The following is a 14466-nucleotide window of genomic DNA, read 5'->3' as shown; positions in this document are numbered from 1 at the left end:
CTTCCCTTCCCTGGGCTCCTCAGAAAGACAGACCCCAGCGCTCCCTGGCGGTATCCTGGGACTCCTCCAGTTCGGCTCCACTCACGCACGCGCACACGGCACTCTCAGGCTGACGTGTCTGCAGCCGCAGCGCCCTCTGCTGACCACAGCCTATGGGCCTCACAGGTCGTTCCCCAGATCTCTGCCCGCCCTTGTTTCCCCGTTCCTGCATCTCTGCTGCTTCTGCTGAAAGTAAGCCTTCTTGAAGCCTAACCCTCTGCGTTCCCTTCACCCTCACACCCCCTGGGAGAATCCCCCTCTGGAACCTCGGAATGGGGACACCAAAGCACCCACCTCTCTGGGCCCTCAGCCCCTCTACCTCCCCAGACTGAACTTCTCCAGGTCGGCTTGACTGGACACTCTGGGCACTCCAGCTTCTTCCAAATATCCTCATGCTGTTCCCCAACCCCCGTGGGCTTATTCATTCCATAAATACTTACTGGGCAGCTATTCTGTGCCAGGCACTCATATCAGGCACTGACATCTTGAGGACTTCTCTGACCTTCAGAAGCTAATAAACACAGAAGGTCTATTTATCCTGTGAGGCCCGGCCCAACTCCACTTTTCTCTCTCACACACAGAGGCATCAATCTTGTTTGGGCTCAAATGCAGCTTTATTTCCTGCTGGTTTTACAGGTATTCCACCCTGCGAACCCATTCTCTTGGAAAACCGAGAATGAGTGGGCACAGTGCCCCCCAGGGGAATGGAGAGGACAGGATGGCTGGCAAGGAGAGGGCAGTTGAGGCACTTAGGGACCTACTCAAGGCCCTGAGGGAAAAACCTGATGCCCAGGATAGGGGTGAGAGAGCCTAAGGCAGGGCTGGAGCTACCCAGGTATTTCACAGAAGCCCCTCCAGACACTATCACCTGGACTTCAGCTCCACCCCTCTCGTTGTCACTCCCTGTGATGGGAAAAGCATGGGTTGGAGGGAAGGTTGGGGGCAGAGCGCAGTACTGGGGGCCTTGACCCTTAGGGACCTGGAGCGGGATTGGGAGGGGGTGTCAACCGTGCCTTCCAGCTCCCCAGGAGCCTCCTCGGATGTCCTTCTGGGGCTTTTATTGGGCGCAGAGCTCGAGCCTGGGAAAGACACACACACTCACCCTCCACCCTTGGGCTCCTCCTCCCTCTCTCTCTTCTCAGAGCCTGCCCTCTGGGTTCTTGCTCCTTGACCTCTGACCTCATCAAAACACTTTCCCTGGCTCAGCCCTTAAGAGCCCAGACTGTGGCTGCATATTCTCAGACAGCAGCACTGAAGGGGACCCCGGAGCATTCAGCCCACCTCCTCTTTGCCCCAGAGAGGGGTAGTGATAACTCCAAGATTACACAGCCAGTGATGGACAGAGCTAGGACTGGAGCCCAGGGTTGTGTTGGCTAGCGCCCCCCACCTGCCTCCTCCTGGCACTCACAGGCCTGCGGGGCACACAGGAGATCTGGGGGGGCTCCCAGCGACCATTCTCCTGGCAGCGGATCAGTGGTAGGTTGCGTTGGGCCAGGCCCTCCAGGCACCGGTAACGAAGCACTGTGTCTACTTCATAGCGCAGCCGTGGACGGCCAAATACTTGAGCCAGGGGCAGCTCTGGTGGGGGGCCACAGGACACTGCAGGGGGGACACAGTCAGGAACTGGGAGCTGGGCTCTGGGGGTAACAGTTCCCAGAATTGGGATGAAGGAGGAGAGGAGTAGGCCATAACCTGACACACAAAAAGAGTAGGGGTTCCAGGGACTTCCCTGGTGGCACAGTGGTTGGGACTCCGAGCTCCCAATGCAGGGGGCCCCGGTTCAATTCCTGGTCAGGGAACTAGATCCCACATGCATGCTGCAACTAAGAGATTGCATGCCACAACTAAGGAGCCCACCGGCCGCAACTAAGACCCGGTGCAACCAAACAAATAAATAATAAAGAGTAGGGGTTCCAAATGGACCCATCTAATTTGTTATCCCGCCCATGCCCACGGCCTGGGACACATTTCTGATTTCTCTGTGTAGCTTTGCACCCTCCTTCTGCACACACATCAGTTCCAGGATTCTCTAGCCCCCACCCCTCCTCCCCCTCGCCCGCCCTCACCCAGCCCCATCTTGCAGGTGTAGGACAGGTGGTAGTTGCAGGGCACATCACTCCATTGTCCCTGATCGTGCCACACCATAACCACGCAGTTCTCTCCGGACAGGAAGTAGCTGTCTGGCTGCCCAGGGTTCCAGTTCTCATAGAGCTGGGAGGGTGGGGGGAGGATGGAGGAGGTGGTGAGGAGCTCCAGCCCCAGGAGCACTGAGAGGAATGGACCTGGAGGACCTGAGGAGAAGGGGTGGGGGAGGGGCACCAGGAGAGGGAAGGCTAGAGGGATGGGGAGTAGGGGACCCAGAAGGAAAAAGAAGATGTCAGGGGCTTTGGGGGGAAGGATAATGGGAACCAGAAGAGAAGAGAAGGGGACACAAGGAATGCAGGAGGGCCAGGAAGAGGAAAAGGTAAGGGGCCAGTAAAAGGAGAGGGAGGGATGGGGGTTATTGGGGGTAGAGGGCAGAAATGCTTCGAAGAAGCGACCTAGACAGCGTGAGGGGCGGCCAGAACCTCTCACCAGGGAGACACCATCTGACCACAGGAAATCGCCTTCGATGGTCCTGTCATTGAGCCCGATCCACTGGTATTCCCGGTATCGATCTGGGGAAGAACCGCAGGGGAGACGAAGGTGTGCAGTGAGCTTCGCTGCCAGCAGATGGCGGCCATTCCCTGTCATCGGGCTCCCTGTGGGTGCTCGCGGGGGGGAAGTCCTTCCCGCAACCCCAAATCCGCGCTTCCCGGTATCCTTATCCCTCCAACATCTGCACAAGGGCGGGATGGAAGGCAGGGGCGTGGGGGGTGAGGGAAGAAGAAAAATATCACCAGGGCTAGAAAAGGGAAACTCTGGAAAAAGTAAAAACTCTCAGCAAGGTCAGAGTCGGGGAGAGTAGACGGAGGCAGGAGAGCCAGGGAGGTGGGGAGCGACTAAAGATAAGCCCCCAAGCAACCGCCAGGCTGATGCAGGTGTATTTCCTGCGCGAATCTCAGCCCTCCCCTGCCTGAAGCCCCACTACCCACGTGTGGAGTGGGAAGGAGGGAGAGAGGAAAGAAAAGTGAATGAATGAATGAATGAGGTAAACCAAGTAATGAGTGCCTGAATTAATGTATAAGGGAGTTAATTAACACACTCATTAACTGATTGATTGATTGATTGATGAGTGAGTGTGTGAGTGAGAGAACAGGTGACGAGGGTCGCCTCCTGCCCTGTCCCCAGCCCACTGTTGATGAAGTCCTGTTCCTCCGGCGTGCTGACGCTGGCCAGGTGCGCGCCGTACATCCGGCACTTGTTCTCCGCCTCCTCCCAGCTCCTTCGTGTAGAAAAGTGCTTGTAGCAGGCGCCCTGGAAGGCGTCCCAGCCGGGGCTGCAGAAGTGGAGGCCTAGGACACAGAAGGGCAGGCAGCTTAGGCGGGAGAACCCCGAAACTCTGAGAGCCTGGGTCCCCAGACAGGGACTGGGCTCCTCCCACCACCTCAGACCGAGGGGGCGGGCTAAGTGTAGGAGGGCGGTGCCAAAGAGAGAGTAGAGAAGGAGCGGCTAGGAGCTGGAAGGGCCCTGGTTGGAGGGGGGCCTTGATGCCTTCCTTCTCTTGAGCGACACAGACCAGGGTGAGGCTGGAGTCCCGCCCTGGGTCTCTGCAATCCTCCTTCCTAAAGAAGAGCTGAACCCTCCTCTCTTCCCAGGAGAATGGAAACCGACAAGTACTGCCTGCCTGCCAAATTCCAGGAGCATAGACTCCCTGAGAGAGTCATTTTTTTTTTTTTTTTGAGAGTCATTTTTGATTCCACTTAACAGATGAGGAAATTGACGGGAGGGCTCAGAGAAGTTATGTGATTTGTCTGAAATGGGGATTCTTTTCCCGCGCTTCCACTGCAGGAGGCCCAGGTTCAATCCCTGGTCAGGGAACTAAGATCCCGCAAAGTGCGGGGTGCATCTAACAACAACAAATGGAAATTCATTAATGGCAAGGCCAAAACCAGTGTCCCGTCCCACGCCCTGGAACTAGCGCGTTGTGGCAGGGTCTAGGCTTCAGCTCTCCCCCCAACGCAGCCCCTCAGCACACTCACCAACATCGCACAGGTCCCCCCCATAGCCAGGCAAACATAGGCAGCGGACCCCCTCCTCCTCCTCCAAGCACGTCCCACCATTGTGGCAGGGGCTGGGGACACAGTAACCTGAGAGGGAGAGAGGTGTGAGGTGGGGGGCCAGGGAAGCACAGCTCTGCAGCAGGGGTCCCAGCCCTGACCCGCTTGTCCTGGGGGCTATCACAGCACCCTAAATGTTCTCCCTGGAGCCTGCCTCTGGTCACAGCCCAGACCTGAGTTCTGGGTTTTTTCCCCTCCTCACTGCCCCCCACTTGAGCACTGGCTCAGCCCAGTGCTGGTCATTGTCATGCCCACCAGTGTGGGCCACGTCTAACAGGGGCCAAGAGGAGTGTCCAGGAAGGCCTTCAGGGTTTAATCCCACTAAGGGGAAAGATACTGGGCTGTCAGTCATGCGTCCTGGACTCTTACCTAGCTCCTGGATCTGCTGGGTACATTGAGCCAGTCACTTTACCTCTCTAGGCCTAGAGGTTAGTCCCCCACCCCTTGTCATTGTGCCAGGTCCTAGCACAGTTCTGTGTAGTCTAGGTGGGCTGGGTGGAACTGAAGGAGAGGAGAGTCACCATAGCAACAGTGAGGTGTGGCCTGCCATTTACTGCTTCTGGGACCTGACACTGGGGTGGTCTAGGAGGGAGCTAACCATTCCTCCTGCTGTCCACTGGGCAGAGTCAGGCCCAGAAGCTCTTAGTGAAGATCCAATGCACTTCCCTCACTCTATGCCCTACTCCTTCGCCCCCCCAACCCTTCCCAGAAATGGAGCTGCAGCAGCTCCCCCTGTCCTGTAGCACTGGCTCCACACACTCTCTCAACATCATCCAAGCTCTTTGCCTCCCCTTCTTATCTCCCAGGACTCTCCCCCCACCCCGTTACCAGACTCCCCTTTCCCCCTCCACTTGGGGCCTCCTGCAGGTTCCCCAGCCTAGAAACCCCTCCAGTCCATTTTGTTCCTTCCTTCTGGCCCCTCTCCTCCAGGCAGTCTTCTTGGACTAACACACTACTCTGAAGACCTGCAATCTGTTGTCTACATCCAGCTCCGTCTGGCTAGGCCATCTGCCTTCTCTTCTGGACTCTCTCTCATGATCTTGGGTGGCTGCCCTTAGACTGGGCCTAGGTGCTGAAGGGGCTGTCAGATTCTACTCCTTTCTGATCCGGATGACCTGGAGATGATGGCCCCACAGACTGACAGAGCAGGTCAGTGTTCTCGGCCCAGCCCTGGGCAGGACCCCTCAGACCAAGCCATCCACTCCTAGCAGCCAAGGCCCATGCCCACAGTGCTTTACTCTGGCCCAAGATCCCACTGCCTGGTGGGGATCAGAGCAGAGGTGCGGGGAGGAGAAGCTGGAGGTGATTCAAAGAATTTTGCTGGGATGACCTAGCTGTTTTGGGTAAAATGAATCAGCTATTCCAACACCACTCCCCCTGTCATCACCCCTTCTGCCAATAGTTTCTTTCAAGCTGGTACTGCTACCTCCTAGGGCAAAGCAAGAAGGGGAAGTGTTTTATTTAACCCTTTAAGGACCAGGTCCTACAAAGGGTAGGAGTCCTGAACCCCCTTCCTTTCCTCACACTTTCCTGCTCCCCCCGTGATCCTCTCTGCTCCTCTCTGTCCAACCCCCTAACCCTGGGGGCCAAAGACTCTCAAACTTGGTCCCTGGGGCCTTACCCAAGCCACAGGTCCCTCCCCCTGGCTGTGGGTGGCAGAACCTGAACCAGGATGGTGGGGGTTGGGTGTTGGTGGTGAAGGAACTCCTCTTGAGACTTTCTGGTCTTCCACCTCCCCCCTTCTGGATCAACTACTATACACAATCAGAAAGTTCTTCCTTCCTTACTGCTGCAATAGCAGGCTGGAGGACCTCTCACTCATCCCCCAGGTGGGGTAACTAAGACACCGCAGGTACTTCCAATGGTGATCCTCTCCCACCAAAGCCCCTCCTCACCCCACAGCACTGAACTCCAAGGCCAGCTGGGCAGGGAAACAGTAGTTGAAATGAGTGAGCCTAGGTGTGATGTAGAGCCCCCTAGCCCACCCTGGGCCATCTAGGAGAATGACCCTGGTACTAGGAGGGTCCCAGCCTTCTCCAGAGATCTCCATTTGGAAGCTCAACCTTCACTGAATAGATAGGGCTTCTTTCTCTCAGACCCCAGAACCTAACTCCCCATTCCCCCTCCCTCCACACTCTCCAACCTCCCCTCCTGATTTGTTTCTTCTCCAGCAATAGGAACTTTGAGATCCTCTGGGTTCAGGAAGGGTGAAATAGTGGGTGAGGGTGGTCATTAGTGCAGGAGTTAGTGGAGGAGGGGGAGGCCATAGGCAGTGGGATGAAAGCGAGATACCATTCCCCTGCTGATATGTGGGGGAGGGGAACAGAGCCTTGGGGCACCTGGACACCAGGGAATGGCCTTCATGCTAAGAGGGGCTTTCTCTGTCAGTCCTCTGTATGTATGGCTCTAGATGGGAGCCATCAAGATGGATCAGAAAGGGACACGTGTACACACACACACACACACACACACACACACACACACACACACACTGGCCTGCAGAGGTTTCTCTCCATCAGGAGTGAGGGACTACAACTCCCAGCACTCCCGCAGACTGACAGACAAAGACTTCTCTGGGGTAAAGTGTACAGTCAGATTTGGGATCTCAGCAGTCAGGAAGGAAGGCGGAGACAGGCCTGAGGAGAGGACAAGGGAACAGCAGGGGCTGTTAGACTGCTAGGACAGGAAAGGGTGCAGGCTGAAGATGGAGACGGAAGAGGCACAAAGACACACAAAGACCCAGGGGGAGAAAGAGAGAGACAGAGACACAGAGAGAGAGATGGCACCAAAAGAACCATCAAAGAGCTACCCAGGACACAACTCCATGGAATGAAAGGGGCAAACAGCTGGGGGTGGAGACAGAGGGTGCCAGAGTTTTGGTTATAAAGCGGTTTAATAGAGATTTATTTCCAAGGCTTGTTTCCATGAAACAGTCGAAAAAAGTACTTCACAGAAGTAGTTGCTTAAGGCTCTGTGGGGATAGGGCTCTCCTGGACCCCAAAGGTTGAGGGGTGGGCATGGGATCCCAGACTTCCCTGATACCAGTGGGAGGCAGCTGAAGGGAGGTGGCACACAGGAGGGAGAGGGAGCAGTGGAGGATGGGCCTGGGCCTTGAAGAACGCAAAAGGCAATGAGGGCACCCACTGAACAAGGCATGAGGGTCCTCTGTGGGGCCAGTGAAATGTGAGTCACAGGTAGAGAGCCGAGGGTAGGAAAAAGTTCCAGGTGTTTGGTGGTAGGGCTGGGGGTCACAGTGTGGATTTCAGAAACAGGGACAGGGTCACAGGGTGGGAGTCATGGAGTTGGGGGTTACAGGGTGAGGACTCAGAGAGCTGGAATGGAAGTCACAAGGTGGGGTATCCAAGATTGGAAGCCCACAGGTAGAGGTGGGTAGGAGAATGAAGGCAAAGGACAAGAGAGTCTGGGGCAGTGGTGGGTTAAAGGACTATAGGTCAGGTGATCCAGAGCTGCAGGGGGGGAAAGAGGACGAGGATAAAGAGGGAGGTTGAGCCTTGGGCAAAGTTACCTGATGAGGGGGCCACGGCCACTCCACCATGGCTGGCACTGTCAGTGGGCAGCACCGGCTGGGCATGCACTGAAGTCCCTGCTGGGACAGTTCTTCCAGAATTCTCTTCAGAAGGGGTCTCCCGGTCCCTGGTACCCTCAGGGACCCGTGTGGCTGGAAGCAGGGAAGGGGCATCCTCGGAGCTCCCTGTCTCCTCACTCTCTCCTCGAGGGACCCCAGACAGCTCAGGACCCCCAGTCTCCTTCCCTATCTCTCTTGCCCCAACCGGAGTGGAAGGTGATGGGGATGCCAGGTTCCCTTCCCTGGGAGAGGGCAGGGCCTCCGTGGGTGGTCCAAGGACCGTTGGAGGCCTGGGAGCCTCTGGCTCTCCGTAGGGAGGTGGTGATGCATCAGGCTTCAGGACTGCCCTCACTGGTGGGGATGCCTGGGAGAGTGACTCCTCTGGAGCCAGCTCAGTGGGGAGAGGGGCCTCTGGGTCCAGGCTGCTGAGCTCACTGGGCCAGGCCCACAGGGCCTCGTCCTCCACCTCCTCCTCTTCTTCTTCTTCCTCTTCTCTCTCTTCTTCATCCTTGTGTGTCTCTTCTTCCTCCAACACCTTGCCTTCCTCTTCTGAGGACCCCAGGGGAGGTACAATGGATTGGGTTTCAAATTCTAGGCAAAGCACAGATGGTTCAGCACCAGGGACAGCACCCACCAGAGGCCAGGAAGAAGGAAGGGGAAGGGGAGAAAGGTGGGGCTGGGGAGGGTGAGCCCTCAGGGAGAGGGAAGAGCCTGCCCTGGGGAGGAACTGCCTTTGCTCCACACCAGAAGAATTTCAACTGGAGCTGCAATAGTGAGGCAACACTTGAGAAGGCTCTATGAGCTGTCATTAGCCCAGGAAAACCTGGTGGTTGCATCTCCTTCTCCCAGTCTGTTAAAATTCTCTGTTTATTTTGGGTAGGTGAGGGGGAGGAGAGACCAAAGAAAGGAGATCCCTCCTTCCCAGAGGGCAGCTCCTTAGTCCAAGCATCTCCAGACCCAGCTATCTGGGAGTGGGATTTGCTGGAAAGGCAAAGGTTGGGAGAGGAACAGGAGAGATGCCTTGCACGACTGTGCTGCTGAGAGAGGACAGGGTAGAATCACGGCAGCGACAACCCTGGCCTCAGCCTGGGCTTGCCCTTTCTGCCCCAACTTCTCCCAGGTGTGGATATCCCCAGGATAAGAGATTTGAGTTACCTAGGAGGGTCCTAGGGGCCTCTGCTGGGTCTTCTGGAGTGGAGCTTCCACCTGTTCCATCCTCCATAATGGGAATGGAGTAGATGGCTCCCCGGGACTCGCTCTCCGCAGCTTCCTGAGGCAGCTGCAGTTCCTCCAGGGTCTCTGTCACTGTGACAATGGCTTCCAGTGCATCAGAGGCCAGGTCAGTGGCCTCAGGGATGGCAGAGGGCTGGACAGAGTCTGTGGCAGGAGGAAAGTGCCAATGGGAGGTTAAGGAGGTGCCTCTGCCCTCACAGGCCTGCATGTGAGGGTTCTGGGTTAGACTCAGAGACCATAGCATTCTCTTAATTCTCTCTCATCTTCCCTATGGAGCACCCACGGGGCCCAGAGAGCACCCCGGGGCTTCATCACTCATTCCTCAAGCATTAATCAAGTGCCCGCTATGTGTCATGCCGAGCATTCTCCTGGGCACTGAGGATACAGTGCCCAGCAAAACAGCAAGCTTCCTGCCCTCAAGGGGATTTATATTCTAGATACAGACAAATAAACATATAATGTTACCATATAAAGAACAATTAAGTTTAGCAAGGAGACGGGAAGTACTACTTTAGATAGAATGGTAAAGGAAGGCTCAGGAGAGAGGTCATCCCTCGAGTAAGGAGATGGAGGCAGAAGGATGGACAGAATGGCCTCAGCACCTTGGGACCCTGGTTTTAGGGTAAGGTGTGAGGGATCCCAGTCATCCTAAGACTCTAGAAATGGAAGGGGACAGGCTGCCATCACCACAGGAGAGCTGAAGGGTAGGGTACAGGAAGGACATTCAACCATCACCGCCTGATGACCTCGGTGTTGGGGCCAAGGGGCAAGTGGCCACCCCATCCTTCCAGGATCTGCTCTCTTCAAATAACCAGAGTTTTAGAATGAATTACCTTGTCCCAGGGGAAGGGAACCAAGAGCAGAAAACCAGTGAAGCAAAGGTGGAATTGGGCTAAGAAAAGCCCTGAGGGCCAGCCGTGTTCAGCCAGACAGGACAGGACAGCGCATCCTGCCTGCATCACCTGCTTCAGTGAGCCTTGCTCATACCAGACAAGCAAACCTGTACCCTTGCCCGCCTCTGCCCTCCACCTGCTCCCAGCCATAGTCGTCCTCTTCCTTCCCCTCTTCTCCTGATTCAGTTCCTCCTTCAATTTCTTTCCATAACAGTGCTTGGGACATAATTATAATCGGTGCTAGAAGTGTTAACTGCTATCGGTATAACTAGTAGCAGCAGCATCACCATTATCTGTGTTCAAGTAAGTCTTTCCAGACGGACCTGTCTTCCTGTGGACTTGCCTTCCCCACCCCTCCCAGCCTCGGGCTAAAGCCATCTGGAGATCTGTCCCAGGGGAAGTAATGCTTTTCTCTCAGTCTTTCCTTGCGCTGGGAGTGAAGCATTTCGTCTTTGGTCAGACTGCGGGCTCCCATGGCAGAAACCGTGTCTTCCTCCTTCAGACTAAGGGCTCCTAGTAGGCTGTGTCTTCTCTTTCCATTTCTGCCTCCAGCCCTTGTACCAGTACTGCAGGCTCACAGTTGGGGCAGGGACTCCAATGCTCCATGGCAATGCCTCCCTGATTGTCAGTCATCCTTGGCCTGGGCCCTGTGCCTCTGGGGGTCGCAGGCACTGCCTCCCCTCCAGCTCCCAATATAAGATGTGGGCAGGAAGCCATCTCTACACCCAGCTGTCTTTAAGGACCTGCTCCCTGTGGGGGGAATTATGTCTGTCCCTCAATATTTGGTGGTAAAAATCTGATACCTTCAAGCTGAAGGTTCTGGAAACCCCTCTGAAGCGTATTTAGTTAACTGGAGCAGATCATTCATTGGATTCAGAGAATGTCAGTCATCTCTGGTCTGCTCATGAGCTGACCAGAGATGGAGACATATTTGGCAGCCCAATAAGGGAGAGGCAGCTTTGCAACAGGAAGAGACACGGCAGGGACTACTGGTGTGGAGGCAGGTGAGGAGATGCAGCGAGGTGAGCCCTCCTTGAGGCCACAAAGACCAAGTCAGAGGGCACAACCAGAATTAGAACCCTAAGTGACAAGCTGAGCACCACCCAAAGCTCCTTGAGGCAAATGGCAAAGACCCAAGAGAAACTGGTCGGGGCTGGGGTAAGAGCATAGGCTTCGACTCCGTCTCCCTGAGGTTGGTCTCAGCCTCTGCAGGGAGGTGGGCTCACCTCGGAAGCAGTAGACATTGAAGCGGCTGTGCTTGTTGGGGAAGCCGGTCTGGTTGGGGAAGAGGAAGAGAGTCTTGACACCAGGGAGGCCCCCACCACAGCGCTGGCTGGGTGTGACGATGGGGTAGCGCACACTGCCATCAGCCAGCCAGCCTGGGCTGCAGCGGTCCAGGCCACCATCCCAGGCTGCATACAGCTGGCCTGTGGTTGCAATCTTAGCACCCCGCTCCTGGCAGTATGCCCGTGCCTCCTCCAATGTCAGCTTGTCTGGAGGGGCACCCAGGAACAGCTCTCCTGGGGAGAAGAAGAGGCTGGGTTACCAGGAAGGGAGCTCCTTCCACCCTGGGCTCCCACAGAGACTCTGGGCAAGCTTCTCTGGGCCTCAGTCTCCTCATCTGCGACATGCAGTCCATCACACTACTTTATAGGATCGAAGTCTTGATAGAATCTTAGGATCGATAATATTGCTCGAAAGAACCTGGCCCAACTTCCTAATTCTGCCAAGAAGGAAACTGAGGCTCAGAGATACTAAAACATAGAGAGATGCACAGCAGGTAACAGCAGACTCAAACTCAGTCTCCTACCACCTGTCTGAGGCTTTGGCCATGAACTTGTCTCTATGACAGTGTTTGGAGGAAGGGACACTGACTGTTTCCTTACCACTGGCTGCCCACTTAAATACAGGATGATAAAGGACGATAAGGTCCAGCAGAGGCCCAGGAGGACCTATGGGCAGCACTGGAGAGGGGGCTCTTCCCCTGGCAACTCCCTACCCCCAATCACCATTTAGTTCTTCAGCATAACAGTAGACATCATAGAGGTCATCCGGGTCCACCACTCCATAGTTCCGGACCCCAGGGAAGCCATCCATGTCTCCATAACAGGCCTCTCGTGGAGTCTGGATGGGATACCTGGGGAAGGGGTACAAATGCCTTCACCAGGGAGCCATCCCATGGTGACCCCCCTGAATCACACTGCCTTTCAGTGCAGCCAATTGTCCTCCTAGCTCTGCAGAAATGCACACCCCCCACCAAGGCGGGGTCCTAACCCACCCTCCAAAGACCAGCTTCATCCGCCAGAGGCAGGGAGCCCTATATGGCCAGCCTGAGGCAGCCCCTGGCAGAACCAGAGGCCACAGCCCACCTCAGAAACAGCTAGAAGCTCCAGGGCCCCAGCCCCAGCCCACCTCACGGTCTGGTCGGACAACCAGCCAGCATCACACTGTTCATAGCCCCCAAGATAGGCGGCATAGAGCTGCTCCGGAGTGGCGATTCGGGCTCCGATGCGGGCACAGGCCTCCTGGGCCCCAGCGAAGGAGAAAGCATAGCGGGCAGAGCCCTCTCGGTAGAGAAAGACGACCCCTGAGGGGCAGAGAGGATCCTGAGGCAGGATCACCCAGCACACTGACTTCCCCTTCCCCTCCTTGTCAACCCGCTGTATACAAAGGGTAAAGTCCAAATAGCGCCCGCTCTACAGCATGAGGGGCTTCAGTTAGACTGTGGGTAGAATTTCCTCCACCTGAAGAGAGAAAGGAGGTAACAGAGGCCTGTAGCTACCCGCTCCTTTTCCAACTCAGTCTGTGCCTTCTAGGTGTTTGCTTCCGCTTCAGACTGTGGGCTCCCCTCCCTCTCTCCGGGAACCTCTCTCCATCTTTGCCCTCTCACCTTTGACCTTGACCTCCACAGCGTCGCTGCTGTCGTCGATGCCGTGCTGGACCTCGCAGCGGTAGATGCCCGAGTCGTTGGGCCGCAGCTCGCTCAGCACCAGGGAGACATCGGTGAGTGACGCTGGGTAGGCAGGCAGTGCCACGCGGAACCGGTAGGCCTCGCTCACCTTGACGCGTAGCCCCCGCGCCACTAGTACCTCGGCCTCCCGGCCGCCGGACAGGAAGGTCCACTTGACCCGGGGGGAGCCCTGCGCGGCCCGGCGGCTTGGCGGCGGCCGCAGGTAGTGAACGTGGCACGGGATGGTGAGGGCGCCGCCCAGCACGCCCTGCAGCGGCGCGTCACCCGCTATGCGCACGCGGAAAGCCCGGTCCTCTGTGGGCGGGCGGGGCCGGCTGGAACTTCGTGCTGTGGATCTGCCACGACCCGCCCCAGGGTTTCCGAGCCCCGCCCCAGGATCCCGACGCCCCGCCCTAGGATTCCCGGGCCTTGCCCAGGGGTTTTCGTAACCCCGCCCCCAAGAACCTGGGCTCGGGCCCGCTGAGTCCTGCAAACCCACCTCTAGGTCCCCCAGGCCCACCCCCCACGGTCTACAGACCGATCCACAAAGTCTCCCAGTCAAATTCACCCCCAAAGTCTCCCAGTACCACCCCAGGATTCCTGGCCCCCACCCCAGGGTCTTCTAACCTCACCCCCTGGGTCCTGCAGTCTTATCCCCAAAGTTTCCCAGTCTGTTCCCTTCAGTCACTTTCACGATTTCTCCCAATTCCACCTCTGTTCTGCCTCCCAGCCCCATTCATCGTGCCCCAAGGGTCTCCCATCCTCCACCCTGGAGACTGGCAGCCATGCACCTAGTGCCCCTCCCCAGCCCTACTCCCAAGATTCCGCCACCCGACCAGCGGCCCACAAATCATCCCTTATTTTCAAGTGTCCCTGCCCTGATCTTCCCCCACAGTGCTCCCAATTCTGTCTCCTCCCTGGGTCCCTCAAGGCTGACAGACGTTGGTTAGGGCTGAACAAGAGGCTCCTTCCTACCACAGGGGAGATGCAGGAGACTGACAGTGACCCTGAGTGGGGTTGCTTACCTGAGCTGTCTCCTTCCAGAGCATCAGCTAAGGCCGCAGGGACCCAGGCCAGAGCCAGGGTTGCCAGCAGGGGCAGAGATGGTAGGGCCATGCTGCAGGATGAGGCGGGGAATGGAGGAGGAAAGATGGGGTTAGACCTCAGGATGGACTTCTGACTCCCTCTCATGTCCACATGGATCACACATATCCTGACTCCAGAAGCCCACTGCCCCCACCTCACTATTAATTAACACTCTTTCTGTCTCCCCACAAGGGATTCTTATTTATTTATGTTTGGCTGCATTGGGTCTCTGTTGCTGCGCGTGGGCTTTCTCTAGTTGTGGCGAGTGGGGGCTACTCTTGGTTGCGGTGCACGGGCTTCTCATTGTGGTGGCTTCTCTTATTGTGGAGCACAGCCTCTAGAGCGCAGGCTCAGTAGTTGTGGCGCACAGGCTTAGATGCTCCGCAGCATGTGGGATCTCCCCGGACCAGGGCTCGAACCCGTGTCCCCTGCACTGGCAGGAGGATTCTTAACCACTCCGGCCACCAGGGAAGTCCCCCC

At 56.7% G+C, this 14466-nt stretch overlaps 1 protein-coding gene across 1 annotated transcript; it reads right to left on the bottom strand.

Annotated features, from left to right (window-relative positions):
* Nucleotides 1–1010: 1010 nt before the first annotated feature.
* On the bottom strand, nucleotides 1011–14016 carry BCAN (brevican). The gene is made up of 13 exons (XM_065882909.1): nucleotides 13926–14016; nucleotides 12841–13215; nucleotides 12363–12537; nucleotides 11960–12087; nucleotides 11177–11470; nucleotides 8980–9201; nucleotides 7765–8415; nucleotides 4161–4268; nucleotides 3315–3473; nucleotides 2614–2696; nucleotides 2106–2250; nucleotides 1448–1638; nucleotides 1011–1118 (listed from the first exon to the last, which is right to left on the bottom strand). Exons 1-13 carry the CDS (start codon nucleotides 14014–14016, stop codon nucleotides 1011–1013), a joined length of 2730 nt encoding a protein of 909 aa, XP_065738981.1.
* Nucleotides 14017–14466: the final 450 nt, after the last annotated feature.

Source organism: Phocoena phocoena, chromosome 1 (assembly GCF_963924675.1).
Source record: "Phocoena phocoena chromosome 1, mPhoPho1.1, whole genome shotgun sequence".
NCBI classification, from domain to species: Eukaryota; Metazoa; Chordata; class Mammalia; order Artiodactyla; family Phocoenidae; genus Phocoena; species Phocoena phocoena.
Note: the sequence above shows the minus strand (reverse complement) of the source record. Positions and strands in the feature narration are given on the sequence as shown.